This window comes from Salvia hispanica, chromosome 6 (assembly GCF_029641045.1).
Source record: "Salvia hispanica isolate PSC_SH4W2 chromosome 6, Shi_PSC_v1, whole genome shotgun sequence".
Taxonomy (NCBI): domain Eukaryota; kingdom Viridiplantae; phylum Streptophyta; class Magnoliopsida; order Lamiales; family Lamiaceae; genus Salvia; species Salvia hispanica.
This window is the reverse complement of record NC_142697.1, coordinates 34383022-34410959: the sequence shown is the minus strand read 5'-3', so window position 1 is coordinate 34410959 and position 27938 is coordinate 34383022. Positions and strand designations below refer to the sequence as shown.

Below are 27938 nucleotides of genomic sequence, written 5' to 3'. Positions count from 1 at the left end.
GGACCCCAAACATCACTATGTACCATTTGGAGGGGAGCAGTGTAAAGAGAAGAAGAAACGGAATATGGCAGACGGTGACTTTTAGCAACACAGCAAGGATGACATAATAAACTTGATTTCATAGATGAGAAGGGGATATTACAACTATGCAAAGTCTTTTCAACAATATTGAAAGCACAATGGCCAAGCCTTTTGTGCCAAAGATCTATGCTAGATGTAGTAGATTTAGGGAAAGCAGTAGAGTGTCCTAATGAAGAAGTATAGGCGACTGGAACACATTTCTTCAACTGTGATGTAGGAGTGGATGATAAAGTAGCAGCAGGCTTGTGGAGATCAAACTTGTAAAGGCCATTCTCAAGGGAGCCCTTGAGCAAAATTGATTTGGTGACCTGGTCCTTCACGAAACAATAAGAGGAATGGAATTCAAAAAACACATTATTATCTCGAGCAAAGTGGGAGACACTCAGAAGGTTCTTGGTGACTTTAGGGACAAGGAGAAGATTTTTTAGCAAAAGAGTTCTTGGTGAAGAAGGAGATGATTTAGCAATAAACTGACCTACGTGAGAAATGGGGACCCCGTGACCATCCCCAAGGTGAAGATTATTACCTCCATTGTATTCAGAAGAGGTGGTCAGATTGTTGAAATCATTTGTTACATGATTGGTGGCACCAGAGTCGGGATACCAGGAGGACATGTTGTCGCCACTGAAATTAGTTTGAGAGTAGTGACTGGGGCTTCCCCTTGTCTGCACCAAGTTTGCCGAAGGAGGTGGTGGTACATGCTGCGGATTGAAGCTGGACTGTCTGGGCTGAGATGCAGCTGCTGGAAAATTTTGTTGGTACCTGTACCAGCACCTATCTGCCATGTGTCCAGGTTTCTGGCATAGTTGGCAGGTGGCTCGATTGCCGCGACTTCTGTAGCCACCTCGACCTCCACGACCTCTGAAATTGCCACCTCCACGGCTACCTTCCCCTCGATTGAAGCTGCTCCCATAATGGCCAATAGTGTTTTCCTTTCTTGGAGGAGGAGCCTGAGATAGGTGAGCAGTAGGTTGAGATCCATCCACATTGATGGAGAGGCTTTTGGTGGATTCGAGCCTGGATTCAAAACTCAAGAGAAGTCCTGTAACTTCTTGAACAGACCAGGTTTCACCTTTGGATGTTATCGTCACCATCACAGGATTGTATTCAGCTCCGAGGCCACTCAAGATGTGAAGAATTTGATCCATCTCCATGATTCGACATCCCGCTGATCCAAGCATATCACATATGCTCTTGATTTTGTTGAGGTATTCCATCATTGTGAGGGAATCCTTTCTTAAGGTTTGTAGTTGGAGTTTGTAGTGCATAATTTTTGCTTTCGACTGGCTGGCGAAATTCGTTTCAAGAGCCGACCAGATCTCCCTACTCGTGGTCAAACCCACCACGATCACCATTGCACTTTCATCAAGAGAAGATTGCAGCCATGCCGCTAGGCGCTGATCCTGCTGGTGCCACACAAGAAAGCTCGGATTTGGCGACATAGTTGACGATTCTGTTGTGACCACCATTTTTGGCGGAATAATTTGCTCTCCCATGAGATACGGTTCGAGTCCGTATCCTCTAACAGTGGCTAAGACTTGTTGACGCCAGATCAAATAATTGCTATCGGATAATTTTGTGGATATCGGGTGACTTTGCGGAAGCATAGGAATGGTGGGGATGTTATTTACTGAAGTTTGTTGTGTTGGGCTAGAGCTGTCACTTTCAGCCATATTTCAAGGTAGAAGAGATTAAGGTGAAGGAAGGGGTCAAAGCCTAGGTACGAAACCTAGGCTCTGATACCATGACAGAAAGTTAGGTTGAAGGCCTTCAAAGCCATAGCTAGAAAATGAACAAGGCTACTGTATTGCATAAGGATGATTGTATTAGATGATGAATTTGAAGATCAGTACGTCCCATTATATAGGGAGAATTTCTACATGTCAAAGGTATACTTTGATTTGATTGAATTCTATCTATGGAATGGATCACTAATTTCTTGCTTGTTATCTTCCATAATTTCTGTCAAAGATTTCATTGCAGTGCCAGCTCTATCCAACTCATCATTCATCTTCAACTCTCTGATTCCATCGTTGAAGATGGCAAGGTTTACAATTGGAAAGACCATGTTTGTTTGTCTTACAAATTGAACCATAAAATTGTCATCTGGTAGATAACCGAGTCAAGGAATCTTAGACTACTGAGTACATGATTAGTAGTATTGATTTTGATTTTTGGCTTTGTTTTTGATTTGATGCTTGTTCAACCGATCAAAGTTTTCAAAAATGGTGAAGTTTTGATGTTTCTGAACAAGAGGTACCTCATCTACTACTCCACTTAGACAAGAATTATTGGACAAGTTGGTATGCTTATAGAAGGACCTTCAATGTATGATGTTGCCCCTGCCTTGATTTACACTCCTAGTCCTAGCCTTTTTTCAATTTTAGAGTCGAGAAGATCTCTTTCTAGTTCATACTGTTAGTCTAGATGTTTTCTTGTTATATGGACTTTATTCCTTTGATCGGGTCAGAACAGAGCATATATTTGTATCTTGCTTTTTCTTCTAATAGTGAAGATTTCTTGATTTAATTTTGGCATGCGGCAGGAAAATGGAAATTTGGAAAAGGAATTGTAATAATTGTTGTGCAGCTGTATATCTGTAGAACATAAGACTATGCTATTATTATTATTATTATTATTATTATTATTATTATTATTATTATTATTATTATTATGAGACCGAGAAAGGAAGAGAAACAGCACGTGTGAAATCAAGTGAATTCAAGATAAATAAAAAAATAACAACAGTTCATAAAAATTGTGCAGGTTAGTTGATTGGCATGGATTATTTAACGTAGTACTACAAAATGTGTTACAAAATAAACTAATCAAATTAAAACACCATTAGATTAGACATACTTCAAAAACATTCAACACTCATTTTTGTCACAAATTATTTTATGATGCAAGATGCTCGATCGTGCTTGCCGAGCATTTAATGGTTGAGTATTCTCGATCAAGCACGTACTCCCTTCGTCCGCAAATAAGAGTCTTGTTTTTTCATTTTAGTTCGTCCTCGAATAGGAGTCCCATTCATTTTTACCATAAATGGTAATAGAGTCTCACCTTCAACTAACTCATTCCACTCACATTACATTTAAAACTAATGGATCCGACTCTCATTGCGTATACACTCTCGGAACGGGAACATGGAGGCGCGTTGAAGCTGGCGCTGCTTCCGGTTTCATATTCTGTTTCCATGGTTACATTGAGTGTAACGGCAACCTCCATTGGACGGTGGAAGATTCCGCTGAAAAACTGTCGCTTTGTGCGTTTGATCTCGATACAGAATGTTTTAGCATCTTCGCTGTACTCGCAATTGAAGGACTAACCGAAGAACCACATACTATCGATTTCAGGTTTTATGTTTTGAGGGGCTGTCTGTGTTTGTCTTACACGTTGGACGATAAGGTTGTCGTCTGGATGATGAAGGAATACCGAGTCGTGGAATCTTGGACCATGGTGTCCCACATTGGTATTGATATTGATTGTGGTTTTAATGATTGTCATTGGAGGCCTATGAATGTTTATCTAATCAAACTTTTCGAAAATGGTGATGTGATGATGTTTCTGGAAGAGAAGTGCCTCATCTACTACTCCAACGAGACGAGAACTCTTCGAGAAGTCCGTAGGCTTACGGAAGGAACTTCAGAGCATGACGAGGCCTCTGCCATGATTTACACTCCTAGCCTTTTCTCACTCAAGAGTTTCGGAGTTGAGAATGTGATATCGTTCTAGTTTCATAATGTTATTCTACATATGTGTTTTGTTGTTGTATGGTCGTGCCTGTGTTGAAGGTTTCTTTATTATGTAGTGCATCGTGACAACGACATTGTTGGTTTTAAGTTAATATTTCTATTTGTGATTTGTGCCTCCATTTGTTTGATTATTCAAATTCTTTAGTTTATAACTTTATTCAAACTTCATTATCAAGTGATGAGGCAGTTGTTGTGAGCTTTGATGCATCCAAGAACAGCTCTTGCGGTCGCGATGATGGGGCAGGTTATGCAGATGTCGGAAGGGATCATGGCCATTGAACGGCCCCGAGACCTAAAGCTGATGTGGAGAGATCTGTTGGTCGCACCAGTGTCATTGAGTCTACGTTTCGGGTTTCAGTGCTGGTGCCCTCTTGGTCCTTGTCGCTGCGTGTCGTTGCTTGCCTTTGGGAAGCATGGCGAACGTGGAGCTTCCTTGTTGCTGTTATGTCGCAGACATAGTGAACAGATTTTAGTATCTTGTAGATTGACAACAGAGGAAATGTTTTACTTTGATTAGGTAAAAACATATTTGTTTCTTTTTCAATTTTGTTGTGATGATTTCTTGATTATATTTTGCGTTTGTTATGGAATTTGGCTGGAAAAAGTTGATTTGAAAAAGGAATTGTAATGATTGTAATATATAGCTATATACGACATGATTGGACCATAAAATTGTCACCTGGTTGATAAAGGAATACTGAGCCAATGAAGAGAAATAGTATGTGTGATTATTTAGACATTAAGCGATGTGTAATGTGTATCATTAAGCGATTTTAGGCTGGACATTAATTATTTATGCACCTGCCATTAGGCCGATTACATTAATGTGATTAAGGGTGCATACCGGAGAAAGTCAAGTTTGATCCACATATTCCCACTTAAATTATGCACTTGCCATCTCATGGTTATTTTTTTTTACCTATAAATATGACATTTGATCCACGTATTCCTACTTAACTTACCAAAGTCAAGTTTGATATTTTTTTTCATACCATAGGAAGAAAGGTTAATATCATAGAACTATTTCACACATTGCTCATTGATCTGCAGCCTTCCACAATTTATTCAGTTATGAAAATTCATTGCATTTAAGTTTATGAAGCTACCGATCATGTAGCCAAAACCAATGTCTTTAGTTTATAGTGGTATGTTTGTATGCAAATTATATAAAATTATTAATTATAGACTTTTTTTTTCCGCAGGGGCGTTAGTATCCAAACAACTTTTCTGTGAAGTTTACACAAGGGCCAGGTTTGATGCAATACTTAAAAGTCAGGATTTTTTGTACAATTTCGAGTTTATCATTTATTGCATTTTTATTGCGGTTGTGTGTTTTTTCCTCTCGTCGACAAATTGTATCAAAGAATGCGGTAGAGGGGTATGTTGTGGACAAAAGCCGATGATGTGGTCATATTTTTGTGTAGCAACACTACTCGCATACTCCCGTCCAATTTGCATATCTAGGTTTAGTCCTTTTTCAGTATTAATATAATTATTAGTTCGATTAGTCGTAGATTAGATTTATTAGGGATGAACTATTAGACTATTTTCAAGTTTAGCCTTCTCTCTATTATTGGCCCTTTATAATTTTGGTTTAATCTTCCTTAATATTTATATTATTATTAGTTTGATTAACTTCACTTTATTCTTTTAGATATAATGATAAGCTATTAGGCTTCAAGAAGTTTAAGCTTATCTATATTATTGGCTCGTTACATATTTGGTTATGCGATAGCTCTCAGTAATTTATATTACTATCGTTTAGATCACTTAAATAAGAAATTACTATTATATTCTACTACTATATTAGCTATCTCAGTAATTTATATTATCATTTTGGATCACTTAAATATGACATTACTACTCTATGAAATTACTATTAGGCTTCAACAAGTTTAAGCTTCTCTATATTATTGGCCTGTTATATATTTGGTTATGCGATAGCCCTCAGTAATTTATGGAGTATTACTATAGTTTCGGATCACTTAAATAAAAAATTACTATTATATTCTACTACTATATTAGCTATCTCACTAATTTATATTATCATTTTGGATCACTTATGACATTACTACTATATTCTACTACTATATTACTCTAATATATTACTCCATATTACCAGTAATTTCTTTATTTTGTATAATTATGATTGTACAAAATTTCTTTCGAATAATAATCATGAGAATCTGTTAAGTCTTTTTATTAGAATAATGACCATTAGTATTTTTTTTACATGTCATTTAGCTATTATTTTTATTACTAACCCAGTCTCCCAAATTTTGACACTGTTTACCATTTCAATCCGTCCATGAAAGTTTGACACACTTCACTATTTACCATTTTTGGTAGTGGACCTCATATTCCACTAACTCATTCTTACTCACATTTTATTATAAAACTAATACTTTAAAAGTAGGACCCACATCCCACCAACTTTTTCAACACACTTTTCATTATATTTCTTAAAACTCGTGCCAGGTCAAACCGGGTCAAAATTTGGGGGACGGAGGTAGTATTTATTAGTACATGTCAATTTTTAAAATTTGTTGTTATTAAGTGTGTTGAATAATGGTAACAAAATAGAAGTTTAATTTGATTTAAAATATATTTATTTGCAATTATAAATTTTCCATATAGATAGTAGTAGTTCATAAGATGTTAACAGTTTCCAATGATTCTAATTTCTCATATAGGAATGGTATTTTTTAATAAGTTATGATACACCAAAGTTATCCATTTTAAAAAAAATTATTACTATTAATTATTTCAAGTTTTATAGGAGTATTATTTGGCTGTATAATCCATAGTTAATATACATACATTTTTACAATTTTAATAATAATATTATCAAAAATTAATATTTTAACATATTTTAATATGTGCATAGCACATGTGTAATACTAGTCGAATTAAAACACCACTTTGAAAACATTCTACACTATTTTGTCACAAATTATTAAGTAGTACTATGATGATGCAAGATGCTCGATCGTGCTTGCCGAGCATTTAATGGTTGATTATTCTCGATGAAGCACGTAACTTTGTGAGGACCAGAGCTGCCCAAGATTTAAAGTTTCGTTGATTAGTCGCGAAACTGTGAGAAATTTTCAGAACCGAAACCGTTGATTTTAGAACCGTGGTTCGGTTTAAGTTCAAAAATTTCTGAATCGAAACCGTGCCGAAACCGCGAAAAACCGTGAAATCGCCGAAAACCGGTGGTTCGGAACCATGAAAAACCTTAAAAATCGCCGGTTCAGAACTGAAACTGAACCCGACGTTTTGGAACCGGAACAGTAACTGAAACTGCAAATGACAGTCGCGGTTTGTTCCGGTTCGGCAATTTCCAAAACTGGAACCGGCGTTCTGAATCATAACCGCCGATTCCGGAACCGTGGGCACCTCTAGAACTACGATGTTTCATTTAATAATTTTTAAATTCATTTAATAATTTTAATATAAAAATATATGCATCTAATTTCAAAATTCCTAGAAGTAAAAAAAAAACAGTAGTATAAAAAGTGATGAGTAAAAGCCCTAATTCATATTCACCCAGCGCCGCAGCTACTTCTTCTTCTACCGTCTGTTTTTACAGCATAAACGCAATCCTTTTCTACCATTAAAATGGAGCCAAATTCCTTCAAAAATCTACCATCACAACTCACCACAAACATCCTCTCACGTCTCCCTCTCCGAAGCATCTCAATCAGCAAATGCGTCTGCAAACCATGGCTCAATCTCCTCCAATCCGACGATTTCGTCAAATCCAAACTCAAAACCCCTCCCGCCCTAATTCGATTGATGCCAGACACAAACTCAACTCAGTGCGCAATTTTCGAATTCAAAGACGAAGACGAAGCCGATGCCGAGAGCCACGATCTCCAACTCTTTCCCCTCGCCGATTTCGACATCCCTCACGGAAACTCAGCAGCGATTTATCGAGCTCGTCAAACTAATGGTTTGCTTCTTCTATACTCATCGGTAGAGCGTCATGTTTACATATGCAATCCAATCACTCGTGAATACATCGAGCTCTGCTGCCCCGCTGATTACATCTCGATTTTGAATTTCGGATTCGGTGTGAGCAAATTAAGCGGGAAATATAAGGTCATCTGTATTATTGTGGCCGGACTGGGCTCCGGCTCGACTTTTGTATACACCCTCGGAACAGGAATATGGAGGCGCGTTGAACCCGGCCCTGCTTCCGGTCGTACATTCGATTTCAATGCTTACGTTGTGTGCAATGGCAACCTCCATTGGACGGTATATGATTCCGCTAAAGTTCAGATTTGTGCTTTTGATCTCGAAACAGAATGTTTTGGCGTCTTATCTCCTCCCGCGGTAGTATATGGACTTGCTGTGGATGTTAAATTGATTGTTTGGAGAGATTGCCTCTGTTTGTATTACCGATTGGACGATAAAGTTGTTATCTGGCAGATGAAGGAATACCAAGTCAAGGAATCTTGGACCATAAAGTGCGAGATTAGTATTGATTATTCAAATGGTTTTGGTGTTAATCGGAATATGAATGTTTATCCGATCAAAATTTTCGAAAATGGTGATGTTTTTATGTATTTTGATGAGATGTGCTTCCTCTACTACTCCAGCAAGACGAGAACTAATCGACTAATAGGTTTGCTTACGGTTGCAACTTCAGTGGATGACATTGCATCTGTCATGGTTTACACCCCTAGCCTTTTCTCGCTCAAGAATTTTGGAGGCGAGAACGTGATTTCGTTCTAGTTCATGATGTTCGTCTACATATGTGTTTTGTCGTTATATGTTCGTGTCTATGTCGAAGGTTTCTTTATTGTGTATTGTTAAGACTTAAGAGCAATGTTAATTCAAATTCTTTAGTTTATAACTTCATTCAAACTTCATTACTAATGAGGAGGCAGTTTTTGTGTGCTTTTGGCATGTACAAGGGAACTGATTCTAGTATCTTGAAGATTGACTACAAAGGAAAACAGAGGAAAAAAAGTTTTCTTTTGATTAGGTCAAAACAGAGTTACACAATTGTATCTTACTTTTTCTCTTTTATTGTGATGAATTCTAGATTTTAATTTGTAATGGAATAGGGCTGAAAAAAGGTAATCTGAAAAAGGATTTGTTACAAGTTCTTTGAGTCACATGGATTATTCAACGAGATACAATGAACCTAATCAAATTAATACTTTTAAAACATTCAACTATCATTGTACACTCATTTTGTCACTATAGATAGTATTCACACTCCTATTTCATGAAGTTCCAATCTTTTTGTGGCTCAAACCTCTATATATCACCTAGCTCTGTTAATGCCAATCGAGCATAGAGTGGTGTCTTAATCGAGTGTATTAGAAATCACTCCTATTTCATGAAGTTCCAATCTTTTTGTGGCTCAAACCTCTATATATCACCTAGCTCTGTTAATGCCAATCGAGCATAGAGTGGTGTCTTAATCGAGTGTATTAGAAATGGGCCACTCACCCCTTAAAAGGCCTCATAAGGGGGAGGGTTATCCACACTTATATAGAGAAGCTAGGATCATCACCAAGCCGATGTGGGACAAGATATTAGAATTTTAACACACCCCCTCACATGTGGGCCGGAATGACACATCGGACTTCCATCATGTGGGTAGGCAAGAGAAGAGATAAAGAGATAAACCATCATCGACTTGGGCCCTGCTCTGATACCATATTAGAAATGGGCCACTCACCCCTTAAAAGGCCTTATAAGGGGGAGGGTTATCCACACTTATATATAGAGAAGCTAGGATCATCACCAAGTCGATGTGGGACAGAATTTAGAGAATTTAACAGAGTGTTTGACCACCGGAAATTGCGAACCCGAGTATTAAGCATTGAACTAATACTTGATGTTCGTCACATTGTCGTCATTCTTGACCTTCTCTTTGTTGGTGGGATGAGACTTAACATTGGTTTGGGCTAAATACGTACTTATGTCCATCATTTTGTTGAGAATTTGCGTCATCTTAGTTTAGGAAAACAAATCCTATCAGAGAAATTTTAGAAAGTATATCAAATCCTAACAACTATAACAACAAACCACAAAATAATAATATGGAGATTATAAGGTCTCAATGAAACCACAGTAAATTAATTAAAGATAGCCAAAGTTAAGATGTGAACGAGAATGAAAATTCCTAGTTCCAGGGGCAAGGAAAGCTTTGCGCGTGAAAGAGAACGAGAATAATTATTTTAAATAATAATAAAAAACTCCACACCTATTAATATATGAAAAAAATAGATTATCTATAAATCCGATCCGGTGAGACACGGCGATCTTCACTACATTCCTGTGTAATGGAGTTGAGTGTTTTGAGGGACCGCCCGTGTTTTTCTTATTAGTGGAAAGATGAAATTGTCATCTGGTTGATGAAGGAATACCATGTCGCGGAATCTTGGACCATATTGTAGTACAAGATAAGTAGTAATGGTTTTGATTTTGGTTTGAATTGTCCTTTGGAGGTAATGCCTGTTTATCCTCTCAAACTTTTCAAAGATGGTGATGTTTTGATGTTGTTGGACGAGCGACTCATCTACCACTACAACAAGACAAGAACTACTCGAGACATCCGGATATTTATGGATCTTGTTGCGATGGATCACCATACCTATGTCAAGATTTTCACTCCTAGCCTTTTCTCGCTCAAGAGTTTAGGAATCGAAAATGTGATCTCGTTTTAGTCTACATTTATGTGTTCGTATAAAGTTTCTTAGTCGTTTAGGGATCAGGGTCTTAACGTTTATTTGCTCTGTAGTGTTTGCGTTTGGCCTTATCATGTCGACCAGTTGCACACTATATGTCGGGCGTAGCTAGCTAGTATATATAATGACGGATGCTATATTGCTAATCCATAGTCACGTTATAATAGCTCATAATGTTAGTCAACATTCATGTTTTATTGTCATCTGGTTGTGGTTGTGACGAAGGTTTTATTATGTGATCGATGTTCGAGATTTTTGCCTTATCGTGTCGGACGACAAACACACACACACACACCATATGTTGAGCCAGTGGATGCTCATACTTAGAGTTCTAATGCAATTTAAAATGCTCGACTGATGGTGATGATGTCCCTCAGGTGTTGATGACGTTTACGGCATTGGACTTGGCGTTGATCTCTTCGACTGCCTTACCTTGATGCAATCCACGTTCATCATATCAATTGATATATAGAGTAAATCTTATGTTTTCTAAGAAAACCAGCTCTTGGAATGAGGAATTATTTATAGGACACATGCAAGATACAACTGTAAACTTAATATAAACAAGGAAACAAATCCTCAAGCAGGAAAGTAATCTTCAAGCAATCTACATACGAATGAAAATAATCTGAAGAGACAATAGAACTTGGAAGGGATGGAATTAATTGGAAGATAAGTCAGAGCGGAGATACAATAAGGAAAAAAGTTGATTAGGCAGTATATATTAGAAACTAATTAACTAAAAAGTTGTGATTTAGATGTTTCCATGCCATAATACCCCTATGTCATTTTGCCATAAATTTAATGTAAATGTGTATTAATATACCCTTAATTTAAATAAAAGGAAATTTTATAAATATTTATGTAGTACTATAACGTTTTTTATGAAAGGAAAGTCAATACCTTAATAACTTTCAATAACTTTGGGGAATTGTAATTAAGTCATTTAGCAACTTTCTACAAATTTGCATAATATAAAAGGATTTGAATTAACTTACCTTAAAATAGAGAATTTTATTTATTTATTATTTAAACACTAATATAAACGTTCACTTTTCAATTGAATTTAAAATTCTATATTATAAAAATGACTATATACATATATATTTAATTTCTTAATATTATCATCAAACGAAATAATTATAATTATTCAATTCAATTATTTTATTATTTAATCACTTTTAAAATTTTACTCCCTAATAGTCATTCACATCTATTTATTCTAATAGTATTAAAAATTTACTCATCTATAGTGATCTACATCAAATTATTTCATTATTAGTAATTCATATATAAACACTTAATTTTTTATTGATATCATTCAACAAAAGAATAATAGTCATTCACGTCAAATTTTGTTATTAGTAATATTAAATAATTATTAAAATTCTAAAGTATAAAATCGACTGCATATATATATATATATATATATATATATATATAGGGGTGCATTATAATGATAACCCCAATTTGTGTGATAACCCTATAACTAAATCTCCACCACACATTTTTAAAATATGTGGTCTAGATTTAATCTAACAAAACTATCATTTTATCAAATAAAACTATCATTTTCGGATATATTAAGGGCAAAATTGTCATTTCAATTTTAAAATTGGTGGGAAAAAAGAAAACGCTCTGAATTCATCTCAGACTCAAACACTCTGAATCGAATTTCAAACCCTACGAATCGAAGGAAACACTCAAACACTCTGAATCGCATTTGAAACCCTACGAATCGAAGGAAAAATCATCACAATTCTGGAATATGTCGAAGGAAATCATAGTTTTTTCATCGAAGAAAGGTTGGATGAAGTTTATTACTTATTTCACTTTTGATTTTGATCGATTTATCATTTTGCTGATGATTTTCTCGATTATTTTTAGATTCTGTAGTTTTTTAGTGTAGATATTTCTTATATTTATACAATATCGTTCATGCATAACAATGTATGCTGCTGGTGTGTGTTTTGCTTTGTTTATGTGTGTTTTGCTGTGTGTGTTGCTATGTGTTTGCATGATCTGTTTAAATGTAGATAAAATGATAGTTTCTGATAAAATGATAGTTTCAGATTATAAAATGATAGTTTCATGGGATATATGGAATAAAATGATAGTTTCTGAATGAAAAAATGATAGTTTCATGGGATAAAATGATACTTTATGTTTGTTTGTGTGTGTCCTGATGCTACTGCTGCTGTGTTTTTGTGTGTGTTGTTGTGTGTGTCTCTGTGTTTTTGTATGTAGAAATTGTGCCTTTGCTTGATAAAATGATACTTTGGGTGCATAAAATGATAGTTTCTGAAAATGATAAAATGATACTTTGTAAATAGTGTTTTGTTCTACTTAAGTGACAAGTTATTCCCTCTCTGCTTTTTTAAACTCATTGAAATATAGAAAATGATAGTTTCAGAAGAAAAAATGATAATTGCCCTTGATAAAATGATAGTTTCAGATTATAAAATGATAGTTTCATGGGATATGGAATAAAATGATAGTTTCATGGGATAAAATGATAGTTTCTGAATGAAAAAATGATAGTTTCATGGGATAAAATGATACTTTATGTTTGTTTGTGTGTGTGTCCTGATGCTACTGCTGCTGTGTTTTTGTGTGTGTTGTTGTGTGTATCTCTGTGTTTTTGTATGTAGAAATTGTGCCTTTGCTTGATAAAATGATACTTTGGGTGCATAAAATGATAGTTTCTGAAAATGATAAAATGATACTTTGTAAATAGTGTTTTGTTCTACTTAAGTGACAAGTTATTCCCTCTCTGCTATTCCCTCTCTGCTTTTTTAAACTCATTGAAATATAGAAAATGATAGTTTCAGAAGATAAAATGATAATACCCTTGATAAAATGATAGTTTCAGATTATAAAATGATACTTTGACTTTATATAATGACATAAACTGTTTAACACACTGAAATCTTTTGTTTATTAGGAAAGAACATTCGTGATGATGATGATGATCAACGTAGAACATTAGTAGAAGAAGTAGAACATATAAGAAATAAGAAGAAAAGAAAGAATGACGATACAACTGATGGTAAGACAGCATCCAAGAAGGGCAAGAAAAAAGTTGTTCAAGATATTACAGTCATTAGGATAGCAACTTTGGCAGGAAGAAGGAATACTAACTTCTTCGTTGACATGCTTGAATCTCTAAACGAGAATCAAAGAAGAGCTGTTAGAGAGATTGGGTTTGGCGCACTCCTAAACTTCAATATAAGAAGTTTCCCAAGAGCATTAGCGTATTATCTAATCAACAACTTTAACAGTAAAACTTCATCAATTGAGTTGAACAGTGGGGAATCACTGTTTTTAGATGATGAAGATGTTCACATAACTCTTGGGTTCCCGATTGGATCTTTACCTATCAATAAAAGCAAATTTCAGAAAAATACCCACATCAAAACTGAAATTGCTAAATTCTGTAAAGGTGGAGAGAAAAAAATGGTGCCAAAGTATGTTGTAGAGCAGATGGAGAGAGACAAAGAAGGTGGTGAGTTCTTTAAATGGACTTTTATGGTTCTCATGGAGTATGCCTTGATTAACACTCCTGCTGATGGAAATTTGAGGCCAAAAATTTTAGATTACATAGCTGATGTTGAGAAGATCAAAGAATACAATTGGTGTGGCTATGTCATATCCAGATTGCATGAAACACAAAAGAGGTGGAAAAAAGACACAGCAAAGATATTTACCGGGCCAGTTATCTTTGTAGTGGTAAGAATATATTTGTTTTCCATTGTCTGTGAATCTATTTACAGAAAAACTAATATTTAGTTTTTGTTTAATGTAGGCTTGTTACGTGGACAAGATTCTCTTTGAAAAAAAAATGGTGCCAAGATGTTACCCAACAGTGAAAGGATGGACTGCGGAACTGTTGAAAGATAGACAAAGAGCAGAAATGGAGAATTCAACATTTGGTCTGGGTCATATGTATGACCGATATAAAAAGCAGCCACATGAAGAAAATGATAAAGATGACGAAGAAGATGAATCTCAAGATGTAGAAGTTTTGAAGACAAATGATCATCATGATCATGATGAAGTGGGGACAACCAATGAATGGGAGAATTTCATACATGAATGGAAGGCAGCTGCTAAAAATGTTAAATCGTCAATGGAGAAGATTGTTGATGTCCTTGAAGCAGCGCCAGAAAAACTCAGGAATCTAAATAGCTTTAAGATAGTCTGTGATACAACAAGAAATGCAGTGGGATTGAGAGACAAAGGTGTGGAGCATGTTATAGAAAGTCAGAATACAATGACAGAGGCTATAAACAATGATGAAACTGATGATCCTGAATGGATTGATATCATGATTGAGTTAACTAAAGCTGCTGAGAGGACATATATATTGAAAAATAAGAATGAGTTCCCTACCTTCACTCTGATACCTGAATGTGATGACAGTCCTAATGAGAATCAAGAATTTAATCGGGAAAAGAATGTGGAGAAGGAAAAAGATAATGAGGTGGAAAACAAGCAAGAGAAACAGAATGAAAGCGAAAAGGAAAAGGCTAATAAAGCAGCTGTAAAAGAAAAGGAAAAAGTTTCAGAGAAAGAAGTTCAGAATGAAGAATATGAGGTAACTTTTAAAAATGATAGTTTAAGTACATAAAATGATTGTTTATATGTTTAAAATGATATATGTTTGATGATGTTTTTTGGTAGTTCTGTTTTATTTGAAAACTGATACTTTTGAATCATAAAAATGATAGTTTAAGCGGATAAAATGATACTTTTGCATGATAAAATGATAAAATGATACTTTTGCCTGATAAAATGATAGAAATTGTGCTTTTGCATGATAAAATGATAAAATGATACTTTTGCCTGAAAAAAATAATAGAAATTGTGCTTTTGCATAATAAAATGATAAAATGATACTTTTGCATCATAAAATGATACTTTTGCATCATAAAATAGTATCCCTTCTGTCAATAACAATTTATATTTTTTTTAAATGAAAGCATGACAGAGTTGATAACATAATATCCACTGTCATCAAGGATATAAATGTTGAAAAAGGAGATGATGAAGTTTTAAAACAGAGAGAAGAAAATTTGAATAAGGACAAAGGGAAGAAGATGGTTTCTCAAGATCAAGATCCTCCAGTCGAAAAGGAGAAGGAGAAAGTGGTCAGAACAACAAAGAAAATTGTTGAAGCAATGTGCTCTCCCTACAATGTCAGAGCAGTAAATCTGAAAGGAAAGCTGAATAAAGAAGAGAGAGAAATAATGTACTGGTTGATGAAAGATGAAGAAAGTGAACAGTAAGTTTTGAATTACATAATTATATTCTTATTCAGTTCTTTTAACTAACATTAAATATGAATTTGAAATCAGTTATGAGGTAGTTTATGAGAACGACAAGATCACATTGTTCAAGATTGACTTCCACAGCCTTGCTCCACATTCATACGTCAGGATCAACATCATAGATGCATGGGCTGTGTTCCTCAACTACAATGAAAAATTCAAATCAAAGGCATCACCGAGTCGTCTTTTCATCAACACCACACCCACGGTACAGTAAACGAGTAAATAAATAATAGTATTACATTAAAAGTTAAAATATATTTACAAAAATGTAAACATGACAGATTTACAACATTACTGCAAGGAGATCTGGTTGGACTGAAGCAGAGAGTCGAGAAAGATTTTGCTCAAACTTGAATGAATTTGTGTCACAGATTGAAAATTTCAAATGGGAAAATTATGACCTGGTAAGTCATAATTAGATATACATTACAGAACAAGGGTGCGTTATAATGGTAACCCATATTTATGTGATAAGCTAATAACCCTATCATTTTATGGGTCAAAAGTATCATTTTTACTAAAAATGATATTTTTCGTCCATAAAGTGATATTCTGTTCTACAAAATGATACTTTTCATCCATAAAATGAGGGTTATTAGGTTATCACAATAAATATGGGTTATGATATGATCACATCCCTTACAGAACAACATACCTATATTTTTGAAAATGACATTTATATATAATGTTTTGAAAATTAGATATTCTTTCCAATCTGGGCATACGAACATTATTATATCATCTGCTTCAATCTCAAAATGCAAATGATGGATGTGATTGACAATTATCTGGTTAGTCAAGATTTACTTGAGAAGAAATATGAAGATGCACCAAGTACTCTGGTATGTTTAGTTAAATGCATTCAGTATTTATTAGTTAAAATGCATTGACTATAATTCAGTATGGAACATAATATAATTTTTAATCAACCTCATGTATGTTTTGTGTTATTTGAATAGAGAAATTTCTTCCGAACTTATCTTGGAAATGGACTCAATCCATCAATGGGAAGAACTGTCAAACTGTCAAAAACCAGATACATGAATATGCCATGGCAGAACGATACAAATAAAGTTGACTGTGGAATTTATGTGATGCGCCATTTGGAGACTTACATGGGTGGTCCTGTTCGTAACTGGAATTCGGGTTTAATGAAGAAGGGAACAGAGTCTTTCATAAAACTCCGTGCCAGATATACTGAAGCATTGCTTATTGGAGATACTAACAAGAAGGCTTTTGAGACACTTACAATGATAAAGAAGAAGTTTGAGAATGACAGCAAAAAAGAAGAAATTGATGTTGAAAAGATGATTAGAGAATTTAAACCCCCTGTATACTAACTTCTATGACTTGATAATAGCGTTTTGTAATAGTGGTTTCGAATATAATCACCCAAATTATCATTTTATCTGCTACAAGTATGATTTTGTCATTATATCGTTTTATCAGTCAGAAGTATCATTTTATCATTTTATCTGCTGAAAGTATCATTTTATCAACTGCGAGTATCATTTTATAATTTTATAAGTCAGAAGTATCATTTTATCAGCTTATATATCATTTTGTGAGATTAAAACATCATTTTATCCGTTGATAGTATCATTTTATCAGCTTATATGTCATTTTTTCCAGCTTATACATCATTTTATAAGGTTATTGTCATTTTATTTGCTGCGAGTATCATTTTTTCAGGTTAAAGTATCATTTTATCAGTTTATAAACAAAAGAATGATGTTATCAGCCAAAGTATCATTTTATCAGTCAGAAGTATCGTTTTATCATTTTATCTGCTGAAAGTATCATTTTATCAACTGCGAGTATCATTTTATAATTTTATAAGCCAAAAGTATCATTTTATCAGCTTATATATCATTTTTTATGTCATTTTTTCAGGTTAAAGTATCATTTTATCAGTTTATAAACAAAAGAATGATGTTATCAGCTAAAGTATCATTTTATCAGTCAGAAGTATCATTTTATCAACTGCGAGTATCATTTTATCAACTGCGAGTATCATTTTATCAGCTTATATATCATTTTTGATGTCATTTTTTCAGGTTAAAGTATCATTTTATCAGTTTATAAACAAAAGAATGAGTTTATCAGCCAAAATGTCATTTTATACACCTAAAATACCTAAACTATATCAAATGGCTTCAATCTGACTTCTCATTGACTCTACCACAATTTCTTGAATCATGACGACCCATCTCATGACATTTACCACACCGTCGTAGAGGCTTATTTGCTTTCCTTATTGCACTCTGCCTCTTTGCTACTTTGCCACTAGCTGATCCTTTAGTACTAACAACGTCTGGAGGATGTACATCAATTACATCAGGTACTGCCATTCCATAAAAATCCTCAACCATCTTCTTCTTTTCAATGACTGAAGGTGCTGCACAATTTCCAAACATATGCTGTTCCAAATCATCAAGACCAGCACTTAACAAAGACAAATGATCCATACTTCCTTCAGACTTTTGGACTAATCGATAAAAGTTGGAGAACAACTTTTTCTTAACTTCCTGCTTTTCATCCAAATCTGCAAGATAAAAGATAACATTATTACAATAAGTACTATCATTTCTCTGACTGAAAAATAGAATTTTTACAAATAAAGGTTAAAAATGGAACACACGTTCAAATGGTTGTTGTTCCTCAGATGGTAGACCATGTGCTGCCTTTAGTAAAGAGCTCTTCAACCACCTTCGACCAAAATATTTCTCAGGAATGAGATTAGCAGACTTATTCTTCAACAAACAAAATATATGACAACATAACAAACCAATTCTGGAAAACTTCTTGCAACTACAGTCGAATGTGTCTTGCTTACAATCATACATAACATCCAATGTTCTACCATATTGGTCCTTGACCTGATGCTTCTTGATGTTATCCTCAACAGTAGTTATAGAAACAATCTCACATACAATACTTATTTCCTGTTGTACATGTTTGAAAATAGAATCAGTGTAGATTGTAGATGCATGCTTCTCAATAGGCAATTGGGTTGACAAATCAGGAATAGTTGAGTAATCCAAGTAGTTCAATCGTGAATTGGCATTCCTTTGATCTCCCACAGCATAATTAAAGAAATTGATGAACTGTACAAGATTTGCACGTGGCTTTGTGTAGTTTTTAAAAAAGCTATTCTCCGATTCAGACATCGATGTAGTCCTAAGAAGCGACCCCATGGGAAAATCTCGAAAATAAGCAGGAACCCAGAATTCTCTACCTTCAAACATTGATCCAAACCAGTGCACGTCTTCTAATCCATACCGTTCCATTATATCATTCCATATTATATCAAACTCATCAGGCTCTAACAAATCAGACCAAACACATGCATTCAACTCTTTTTTGAAATCTTCATTACCAAGTAAAGATTTGGGCAACTTATCTGACACCTTAACCATGATATGCCACATACACCATCGGTGCCTTGTTTGTAAAAGTACTTGTTGAACAGCAAGTTTGATCCCCCAATCTTGATCAGTGATAATCAATTTGGGTGCTACCCCCATGCATCGAACAAAACAGCCAAACAACCAAGAATAGGATTCTCTACCTTCACTTGATAACAAGCCAGCTCCAAATGTAACTGGTCTAGAATGGTTATCTTTTCCAGTGAATGGAGCAAAAATCATGCAATACCTTCAGAATATAACATAAAAATGAATTATATTTATCAGCTATGAGTATCATTTTATCAGCTATGAGTATCATTTTATCAGCTATGAGTATCATTTTATCAGCCAAAAGTATCATTTTATCAGCAATGAGTATCATTTTATCAGCCAAAAGTATCATTTTATCAGCAATGAGTATCATTTTATCATTTTATCATGCAAAAGTATCATTTTATTAGTAAGAAGTATCATTTTATCTACTGCAAGTATCATTTTATCAGCTATGAGTATCATTTTATCAGCCAAAAGTATCATTTTATTAGTAAGAAGTATCATTTTATCAGCAATGAGTATCATTTTATCAGCCAAAAGTATCATTTTATCTGCAATGAGTATCATTTTATCAGCCAAAAGTATCATTTTATCAGCAATGAGTATCATTTTATCAGCTATTGACAGAAGGGATACTATTTTATGATGCAAAAGTATCATTTTATGATGCAAAAGTATCATTTTATCATTTTATTATGCAAAAGCACAATTTCTATCATTTTATCATGCAAAAGTATCATTTTATCAGCAATGAGTATCATATTATCAGATATGAGTATCATTTTATCAGATATGAGTATCATTTTATCAGCAAAAAGTATCATTTTATGTCTATTAGCAACAAGAGTAATATACCTGTTAGTGTTGTATGTTGAATCAAATGAAATTACATCTCCAAACATATGATAATTTCGTCTTGAAATAGCATCAGCCCAAAAGAGTCTAGTTAACTTTCCATGAGATCCTATCTCAATTTCATAATAGAAGGCATCAGATGATTCCTTTTGAGAACGCATATAATCAAAAATCATTTGAGCATCTGAACCATCAATATTGGACATAATATCACGATAACCATTTCTAATATCAATAATATCACATCCAACATTTTCAGGTCCACCCATTATCTCCTTCAAAAGTTTGAATGTGAGAGTGGGACCAATATTACACCTGCCACAATCCTCCATAAACCTCCGATGAATAGGATCCAGATTGCGATTGGCCATCATAAAATGCCTATGCTCATCCGCAACCATTAAGTGATTATGATACTCAACAAACTGATAAACCTCATATCCTCTGCTCTTGCCATCTGAATAATATCTCAAATTGAGCTTAGCAAGACATTCACACCTAAATGACCGACACCTACGCTTCTTAAAAGACACTTCAGTTGATTGGGATGCATGACCAGGTATAAAATTCTTAGAGCCTTGTCTGTTGCAAGCCAAATACTGCCACTTAGTAATACCTTGAACTGATTTGTTACCCATTTTACGAATGCCAAAACCAACTGAACGAGCATAATGTTCATAGAAACCAACTGCTTCTACTAATGTATTGAATTTCATACCAATCATTGGCTTCAAAGCATCATCACAAACAGGAATGTACATACCTACAAATCAGTAAAAGTATCATTTTATCATAATATCATTTTATGCACTAAAAGTATCATTTTATGCAGTAAAAATATCATGTTATGCAATAAACCTATCATCACAAACAGGAATGTAAATACCTACAAATCAGTAATAGAATCATTTTATCATAGTATCATTTTATCATAGTATCATTTTATCCGACAAAACTATCATGTTATGCAGTAAACCTATCATCACAAACAGGAATGTACATACCTACAAATCAGTAATAGTATCATTTTATCATAGTATCATTTTATCATAATATCATTTTATCCGACAAAACTATCATGTTATGCAGTAAACCTAACATTTATAAGCCAAAAGTATCATTTTAACACATAATCGACAATACATAATATAATCAAATAAGAATTTCAGTACATCAGAAACATAAACCAATCAACAACTAATATTAATCTAAAATCAAATTCAATACATGAATATGAACACAATCAATAAGCTAAATAATAGATAATGATTGTTACCTTCGTTATTTGCTACAGATTCCATCGAAGCAAATTTTCACAGCAATTGAAGAGGTAATCAATGAAAATAAGAACGCAAAATTGAAAACATCTTCCCGATCACAATTATGGAAACAAAATCTGAAGACTATGGAAAATGAATCAAATCTGGAGCCTATGGAAACAAAATAAGCGAGAAGTATGGAAACAAAATCGCAGAGAAGAGGAGAGAATCAAATTGAGTGATCTGGATCAAAATGGAAACAAAATCACAAAGAAGAGGAGAGAATCGAAAATCGCTGAGAAGAAACCGATGAGAAGAGCGTGAAATCTGGAGTGAATCTGGAGCGAAATTCAAAAATTAAATTAGCGAAATGACATATTTACCCTCTGCGCCTTTTTTTATTAAGTAAATCTAAGTTTTAATCTCAACCACAAGATTATAAAATATGTGTGGTCCAGATTTAGTTATAGAGTTATCATGTGATTTGAGGGTTATGATATGATCGCATCTCTATATATATATATATAGGATTTGAATATATCCATATATATATATATATATATAAATATTGTGATCAATTGAGAAATGAGATGCAATATCAGCCACTCATTTTTCATTTTTATTAAATGAGTGGTCCAGCTTTTACCACATCAAAAATATTTTTAGATTAATTAATTATGAAAGACCACAATGGTAATTTCATGGTAATTTGCCAAATCTCCTCAATTTCATCCTCGCCGACAGCAACACTTCGTCGGTGGCGCTCAGCTGGTTCTTCTGGCTGCTCACGCTCAATCCGGCGGTCGAGCTCTGCACGGTCCTCAAGGAGTCTCGCGGCGGCGAAATCGACAAGTGGCTTGCCTAGGCCGTGCACCTCGTCATGGAGCTCTGCGAGGGCAGGGAATTGTTCAACTGAATCGTGGCGCGCGGTCACTACAGCGAGCGGGCGGCCAGGACGATCGCGGAGGTGGTCAGGATGTTGCACGAGCATGGGGTTATGCATTGCGATTTGAAGCCGGAGAACTTCCTTTTCGCGAATAAGAAGGAGAATTAGGCTCTCAAGGCTATTGATTTTGTATTGTCTGTGTTTTTCAAGCCTGGTGAGATAATCTCTTTCTCTTCTTATGTAGAATTAGGTATTAAATTCGCTTAATTCACGAGGCAGTTTTCATCCCCCCTTTGAATTTGGGGGTTTTGTTGTTCTTCTCTCCAGTGGGTTTGGTGTATGTTATGTTTCCCCAAATTCGACTGTTTCAGTGATTTTTGATTACTCTTTTTGGATTGTGGCAGTATGTTTTCACTCAATTCCTATCGATTTGATGCTCTACTAATATTATAAACTCTTTAATCTCTATTATTGAAGCAGTTGTCCCCCATTTCAATTTGGGGGTTTTGGTGTTCTTCTATCCAGTGAGTTTGGTTTGTGTAAATTTCCCCACAATTCAATCGTTTCAGTAATTTTTAATTCTCTTTCTGATCGGTTGCTTTTGATTGTGATTTGGTGATGGTAGTCGGGAGGAATTGGATTATCAATTGTGTTGGATGTGAGCTGGATTAGGGAATCAAGCTTGCAGTCTGGGTGTTTGGTATTCTAACTATTGATATGTGAATTATTAGTCTTACTTTTTAGTGGTTGACATTTTAATACGAGTTGTTGACATTTGATATTTTGGCTATTGATAGGTAAGGTGAGTGACGGATCGCGTAGAAGAGCACCTGGAGCTTTGACCATTGAAATGCTCTGTTCCAGTTCGCTTGCTGCCTCCCTCTGCAACTGGGCCTTCTTCGGCTTCAGTCTGTCCAGATTCACAAGGCATGTAAGTAGCTAGTAACACTGTGTTTATCTTTGATATCTTTGTTGCTATTTTGTGCTGTTGTTTGGTGTGTTACTGGAATTGCTTTGAAGTGATATGAAGGAAAATGAGTTAAAATAACTGCAATTGATCACTAGTTAATTGATGAAGAAATTATTGAATCTTGCTTTGGCAAATGAGTTAGATAATAGAGTATATTATTGATGAATGTAACTGATTTACGTAGGTGAGGTAAGAGAAGCGTATGATAGGGTAGGATTTGAAGTGGTTACTGTTCGAATTACTGATTGCCTTTTTAATTCGAAATTTGTGAATTCATTTGTTAATTCCGTGGATTCGATTTTTCTAAAATCGAAAGCAAATTACAATAATTTGTGAAATATATGGATGCAGCTTTGAATTCGATTGTGTTGCTGGAATTTTTGAGTTGTGTAGATAAGGTGTTTGTGATATTGCCCAAAATATTATTGTTGACATAAATTATATAAGTTGTTGACATGAAGATGAAGATGTTTATTTTTGACATGAATTATATAGCTCGTTGACATAATAACATTTATTGTTGACATAAATTATATAGGTCGTTGACATAAATTTTATGAAAAATGTTGTTCACATAAATTATATGTAAAACATTGTTGTTGGCATGAATTATATTTAAAACGTTGTTGTTGACATAAATAATATAGGTCGTTGACATGAAAATATTTGTTATTGACATTAATTATTCGTAAAATGTTGCTGTTGATATAATAGTTGACATAAATAACGTTTGTTGTTGACATCGTAGTTGACATGGATAATGTTTGTTGTTGACATCGTAGTTGATATGTGAATTATAAGTGTTACTTTTTAGTTGTTGACATTTTAATACGAGTTGTTGACATTCGATATTCTCAGTATTGATATGTGAATTATAAGTGTTATTTGTTAGTTGTTGACATTTTAACACGAGTTGTTGACATTCGATATTCTCGCTATTGATATGGGAATTATAAGTGTTATTTTGTTAGTTGTTGACATTTTAATAGGAGTTGTTGACATTCGATATTCATGTGAATTATAAGTGTTATTTTTTAGTTGTTGACATTTTAATATGAGTTGTTGACATTCCCTAATCTCGCTATTGATATGTGAATTATAAGTGTTATTTTTTAGTTGTTGACATTCGATAATCTCGCTATTAATATGTGAATTATAAGTGCTATTTTTTAGTTGTTGACATTTTAATATGAGTTGTTGACATTCGATATTCTCGGTATTGATATGTGAATAATAAGTGTTATTTTTTAGTTGTTGACATTTTAATACGAGTTGTTGACATTCGCTAATCTCGCATTGATACGTGAATTATAATTGTTACTCCCTCCGTCCCATAAAAGTTTATACAAAACTTTTGGGCACGGAGATTAAGAATTTATATTAAATAAATAGGAGAGATGAAAAAAAGTAGGAAAGATAAGAGAGAGTAAAGTAAATGATGGAATAAAATAAGAGCGATTAGATGTTTTGTCTTTTGTTAAAAAAGAAAATGACTCAACTTTGTTGGGACGGACTAAAAAGGAATACGACTCAACTTTTATGGGACGGAGGGAGTATTTTTTAGTTGTTGACATTCAATAATCTCGCTATTGGTATACCAATTATAAGTGTTATTTGTTGACATTTTAATACGAGTTGTTGACATTCGATATTATCGGTATTGATATATGAATTATAAGTGTTATTTGTTAGTTGTTGACATTTTAATATGAATTGTTGACATTCGATATTCTCGTTATTGATATGTGAATTATAAGTGTTATTTGTTAGTTGTTGACATTTTAATACGAGTTGTTAACATTCGATATTCTCGGTATTGATATGTGAATTATAAGTGTTATTTTTTTAGTTGTTGACATTTTAATAAGTTTATTTTATTGAATGTTGAAGATTTGAAGATTTGAATGTTGAAGATTTGAAGATTTGAATGTTGAAGAGATTTGAAGATTTGAATGTTGAAGATTTGAAGATTTGAATGTTGAAGATTTGAATGTTGAAGAGATTTGAAGATTTGAATGTTGAAGATTTGAATATTTGAAGGTTTGAATGTTGAAGATTTGAGAGTTTTAGAGAAGATTTTAGAAAATGATTTCAAATACAATTTAATGAAAAGACAATTATACCCCCGTGTTGACATAATGTGATAGTTGTTGACGTTAAGTTAATCTTATGAATTAGTGGCTGAGATTGCATCTCATTTCTCAATTATGCCCAAAAATCTCATTCTAACAAGACCATATATATATATATATATATAGGGGTGCATTAAGGTCCTTACACCCCCTTAGTCTTAAACACAACACTAATATCATCCATTAGATGATATTTTCGGATGGTGGAGATTTAAAAGCAAGTTGTTACATTATTACCAATTTTCGGATACATTATAAGGGTAAAAATGGAATCATTCCAATTAACTGAGTGTCGTTCCAACTGCATGTCCATCATTTCGGGATTGTAATTAAACCCATGATACGTTTCACTCTCTCTCCTTCGTTTCTTCATTTCGTCTCCCCATATTCTCTCAAATTGAAGTCAGAACCCGCCTCCACATTTTGAGAAGCGAGAACCCTAGATTTCACAAGCAAACCTCGATACCCGACGGCGCCGGCGAATTTGTTTGGAATCGAACCCGTTTTCTACATTAATTTCCATAGTGGTGTTGATTTTATCATCTGGGGGAGCTTGGGGGAGCTTTCTGGGTAGGGTTCGCGCGTCGGTGGAACTAGGTAACAGTAGTTGACCACGAAACTGGTGGAAAGTTGTTTAATTGAAAAAGACTTGATTTTTGTGTTGTTGAGAAATATTTATTGGTATGATTTGCCAGTTGGGTTTACATTGCAGTCTCAATTTCATCGATTTAAAGTATTCTGTAAACCATTGTTGTGTTTTTGTTCAGTCGATAGTTTCAACTGAAGAGTTTTTTTTTTAGTCCATTATCAACAAGGTTGTGTGCGCCGAGTTAGGATCGGTCCATGTCTAAACATTTGCTACATTATTTAACTAAATCTCAGTAATCCTTCTTGAATAGGGGAGTTGGATTTTGAGAAAATGGCGAAGCAGGGTAAGACTTTGAAGCAGCAAGCAATCCAAGATGCGAGTGAGTAAAAAATATATTGGATCTGAGAAATTAACGGTCATTTTTTTAGTATCTGTTGGCTTGGTAGATGTTTTATGCGTATGGTGTTTTTTTGATTTTGTAAAATTTTGCTGCATAATTCGTTGAATCATGGAATGGTACTTTGTATGCTTGTTTAGATTCGTTGTTTGTGGTAATGTAAATGGATGAATTTTCCGGTTTATAAGCTACATCATCTGGAAAATTCAAAACTTGGATGTTATGTGTACATTGTTCAATTGATATGCTGCATCATTCCAGATACTCAATTGTGGGTTTATTTTGTATATTGTTTATGAAATTAGCTGCATTGTCTTTTGTAAATTTAATGTTGTGATGTTTTATACATTTTATACTTGTTAGGCTACATTATTTAGGAAGCACCATTTTATACTTGTTTAGCTACATCATATACACTGTATACTTGAATCTGTAGTGTGTAATGTGTATCTACATTTTAGAATTGTTTAGTTACATAAATCAGGTACTCAATGGGGGTGTGTAATTTTTACATTATTTATGAAATTAGTTGCACTGTCTTTTTTAAACTTATTGTTGTGATATTTTCTACATTTTATACTTGTTAGGCTACATTATTTAGGAAGCACCATTTTATACTTGTTTAGCTACATCATTTACCCTGTGTAAATGAATCAGCAATGTGTAACGTGTATCTACATTTTAGAATTGTTTAGTTACATCATCCAGGATACTCAATTATTGTGTTTAATGTGCACATTGTTTATGTAATAAACTGCCTTATTTTTGTGACCTAAATTTTGTGATGGTTTCTACATTTTATGCGTATTTGGCTACATTATTTAGGAAGCACCATTTTATACTTGTTTAGCTACATCATTTATCCTGTATAATTGTATCTGCATTGTATAGTGTCTTTCTACATTTTATAATTACTTGGTTACATCATATTGTGTAGCTACATCATCTCCCTTGTGTAATTTTGTGATGGTTTCTACATTTTATGCTTATTTGGCTACATTAGCTAGCCATCACCACTTTTAAATTGTGTAGCTACATCATCTCCCTTGTATAATTGTATCTGCATTGTATAGTGTCTTTGTACATTTTATAATTACTTGGTTACATCATCTTGGATACTGTCAATTCATGTTTTTAATGTGTACATTATTTAAGTCATAAGCTGCATTCATCTTGGAAAACTAAGGGATGTGTTGTTTTCCACATTTTATACTATTTGTGCTACATTTAATTGAAAAAGCATTAAACTACATTGTTAACTTAGTAAGCTACATTTTTTGTATGTGTTCATTTTTTGGCAGATTAAACTACATTGTTAACTTGGTAAGCTACATTGTTATGCTATCATCTATTGTATGTGTTCATTTTTTGGCAGATTAACTACATTAAATTATGCAGTACATTATACGATGAATACCTTACATTAAATATGTAGTACATAAGAGCATCTATTATTTACATCATGGCTCAATATCTGATTTGTGTGTACATGATTTGACTGAAG

The 27938-nt window shown here is 34.0% G+C and overlaps 2 protein-coding genes across 2 annotated transcripts; one reads left to right on the top strand and one right to left on the bottom strand.

Moving 5' to 3' along the window:
* The first annotated feature begins 7432 nt into the window (after window positions 1–7432).
* LOC125206680 (F-box protein At3g07870-like) lies at window positions 7433–8700 on the top strand. Its single transcript, XM_089062038.1, has one exon. The coding sequence runs from the start codon at window positions 7461–7463 to the stop codon at window positions 8577–8579; it is 1119 nt and encodes a 372-aa protein (XP_088918164.1). The 5' UTR covers window positions 7433–7460; the 3' UTR covers window positions 8580–8700.
* Window positions 8701–17877: 9177 nt separating this feature from the next.
* LOC125203885 (protein FAR1-RELATED SEQUENCE 5-like) lies at window positions 17878–21690 on the bottom strand. Its single transcript, XM_089060495.1, has 3 exons — window positions 20202–21690; window positions 18524–19539; window positions 17878–18427 (listed from the first exon to the last, which is right to left on the bottom strand). Exons 1-3 carry the CDS (start codon window positions 20960–20962, stop codon window positions 18039–18041), a joined length of 2166 nt encoding a protein of 721 aa, XP_088916621.1. The 5' UTR covers window positions 20963–21690; the 3' UTR covers window positions 17878–18038.
* Between the last annotated feature and the right edge of the window lie 6248 nt (window positions 21691–27938).

Bases quoted from the DNA above. Each gene is read 5' to 3' on its own strand.
- LOC125203885 (XM_089060495.1), bottom strand. From the start codon at position 20,962: ATGTACATTCCTGTTTGTGATGATGCTTTGAAGCCAATGATTGGTATG. The intron at 19,540-20,201 runs GTATATTACTCT...TATATTCTGAAG, and splicing joins TCAACATACAACACTAACAG to GTATTGCATGATTTTTGCTC. The intron at 18,428-18,523 runs GTGTGTTCCATT...TTTATCTTGCAG, and splicing joins GGAACAACAACCATTTGAAC to ATTTGGATGAAAAGCAGGAA.
- LOC125206680 (XM_089062038.1), top strand. From the start codon at position 7,461: ATGGAGCCAAATTCCTTCAAAAATCTACCATCACAACTCACCACAAAC.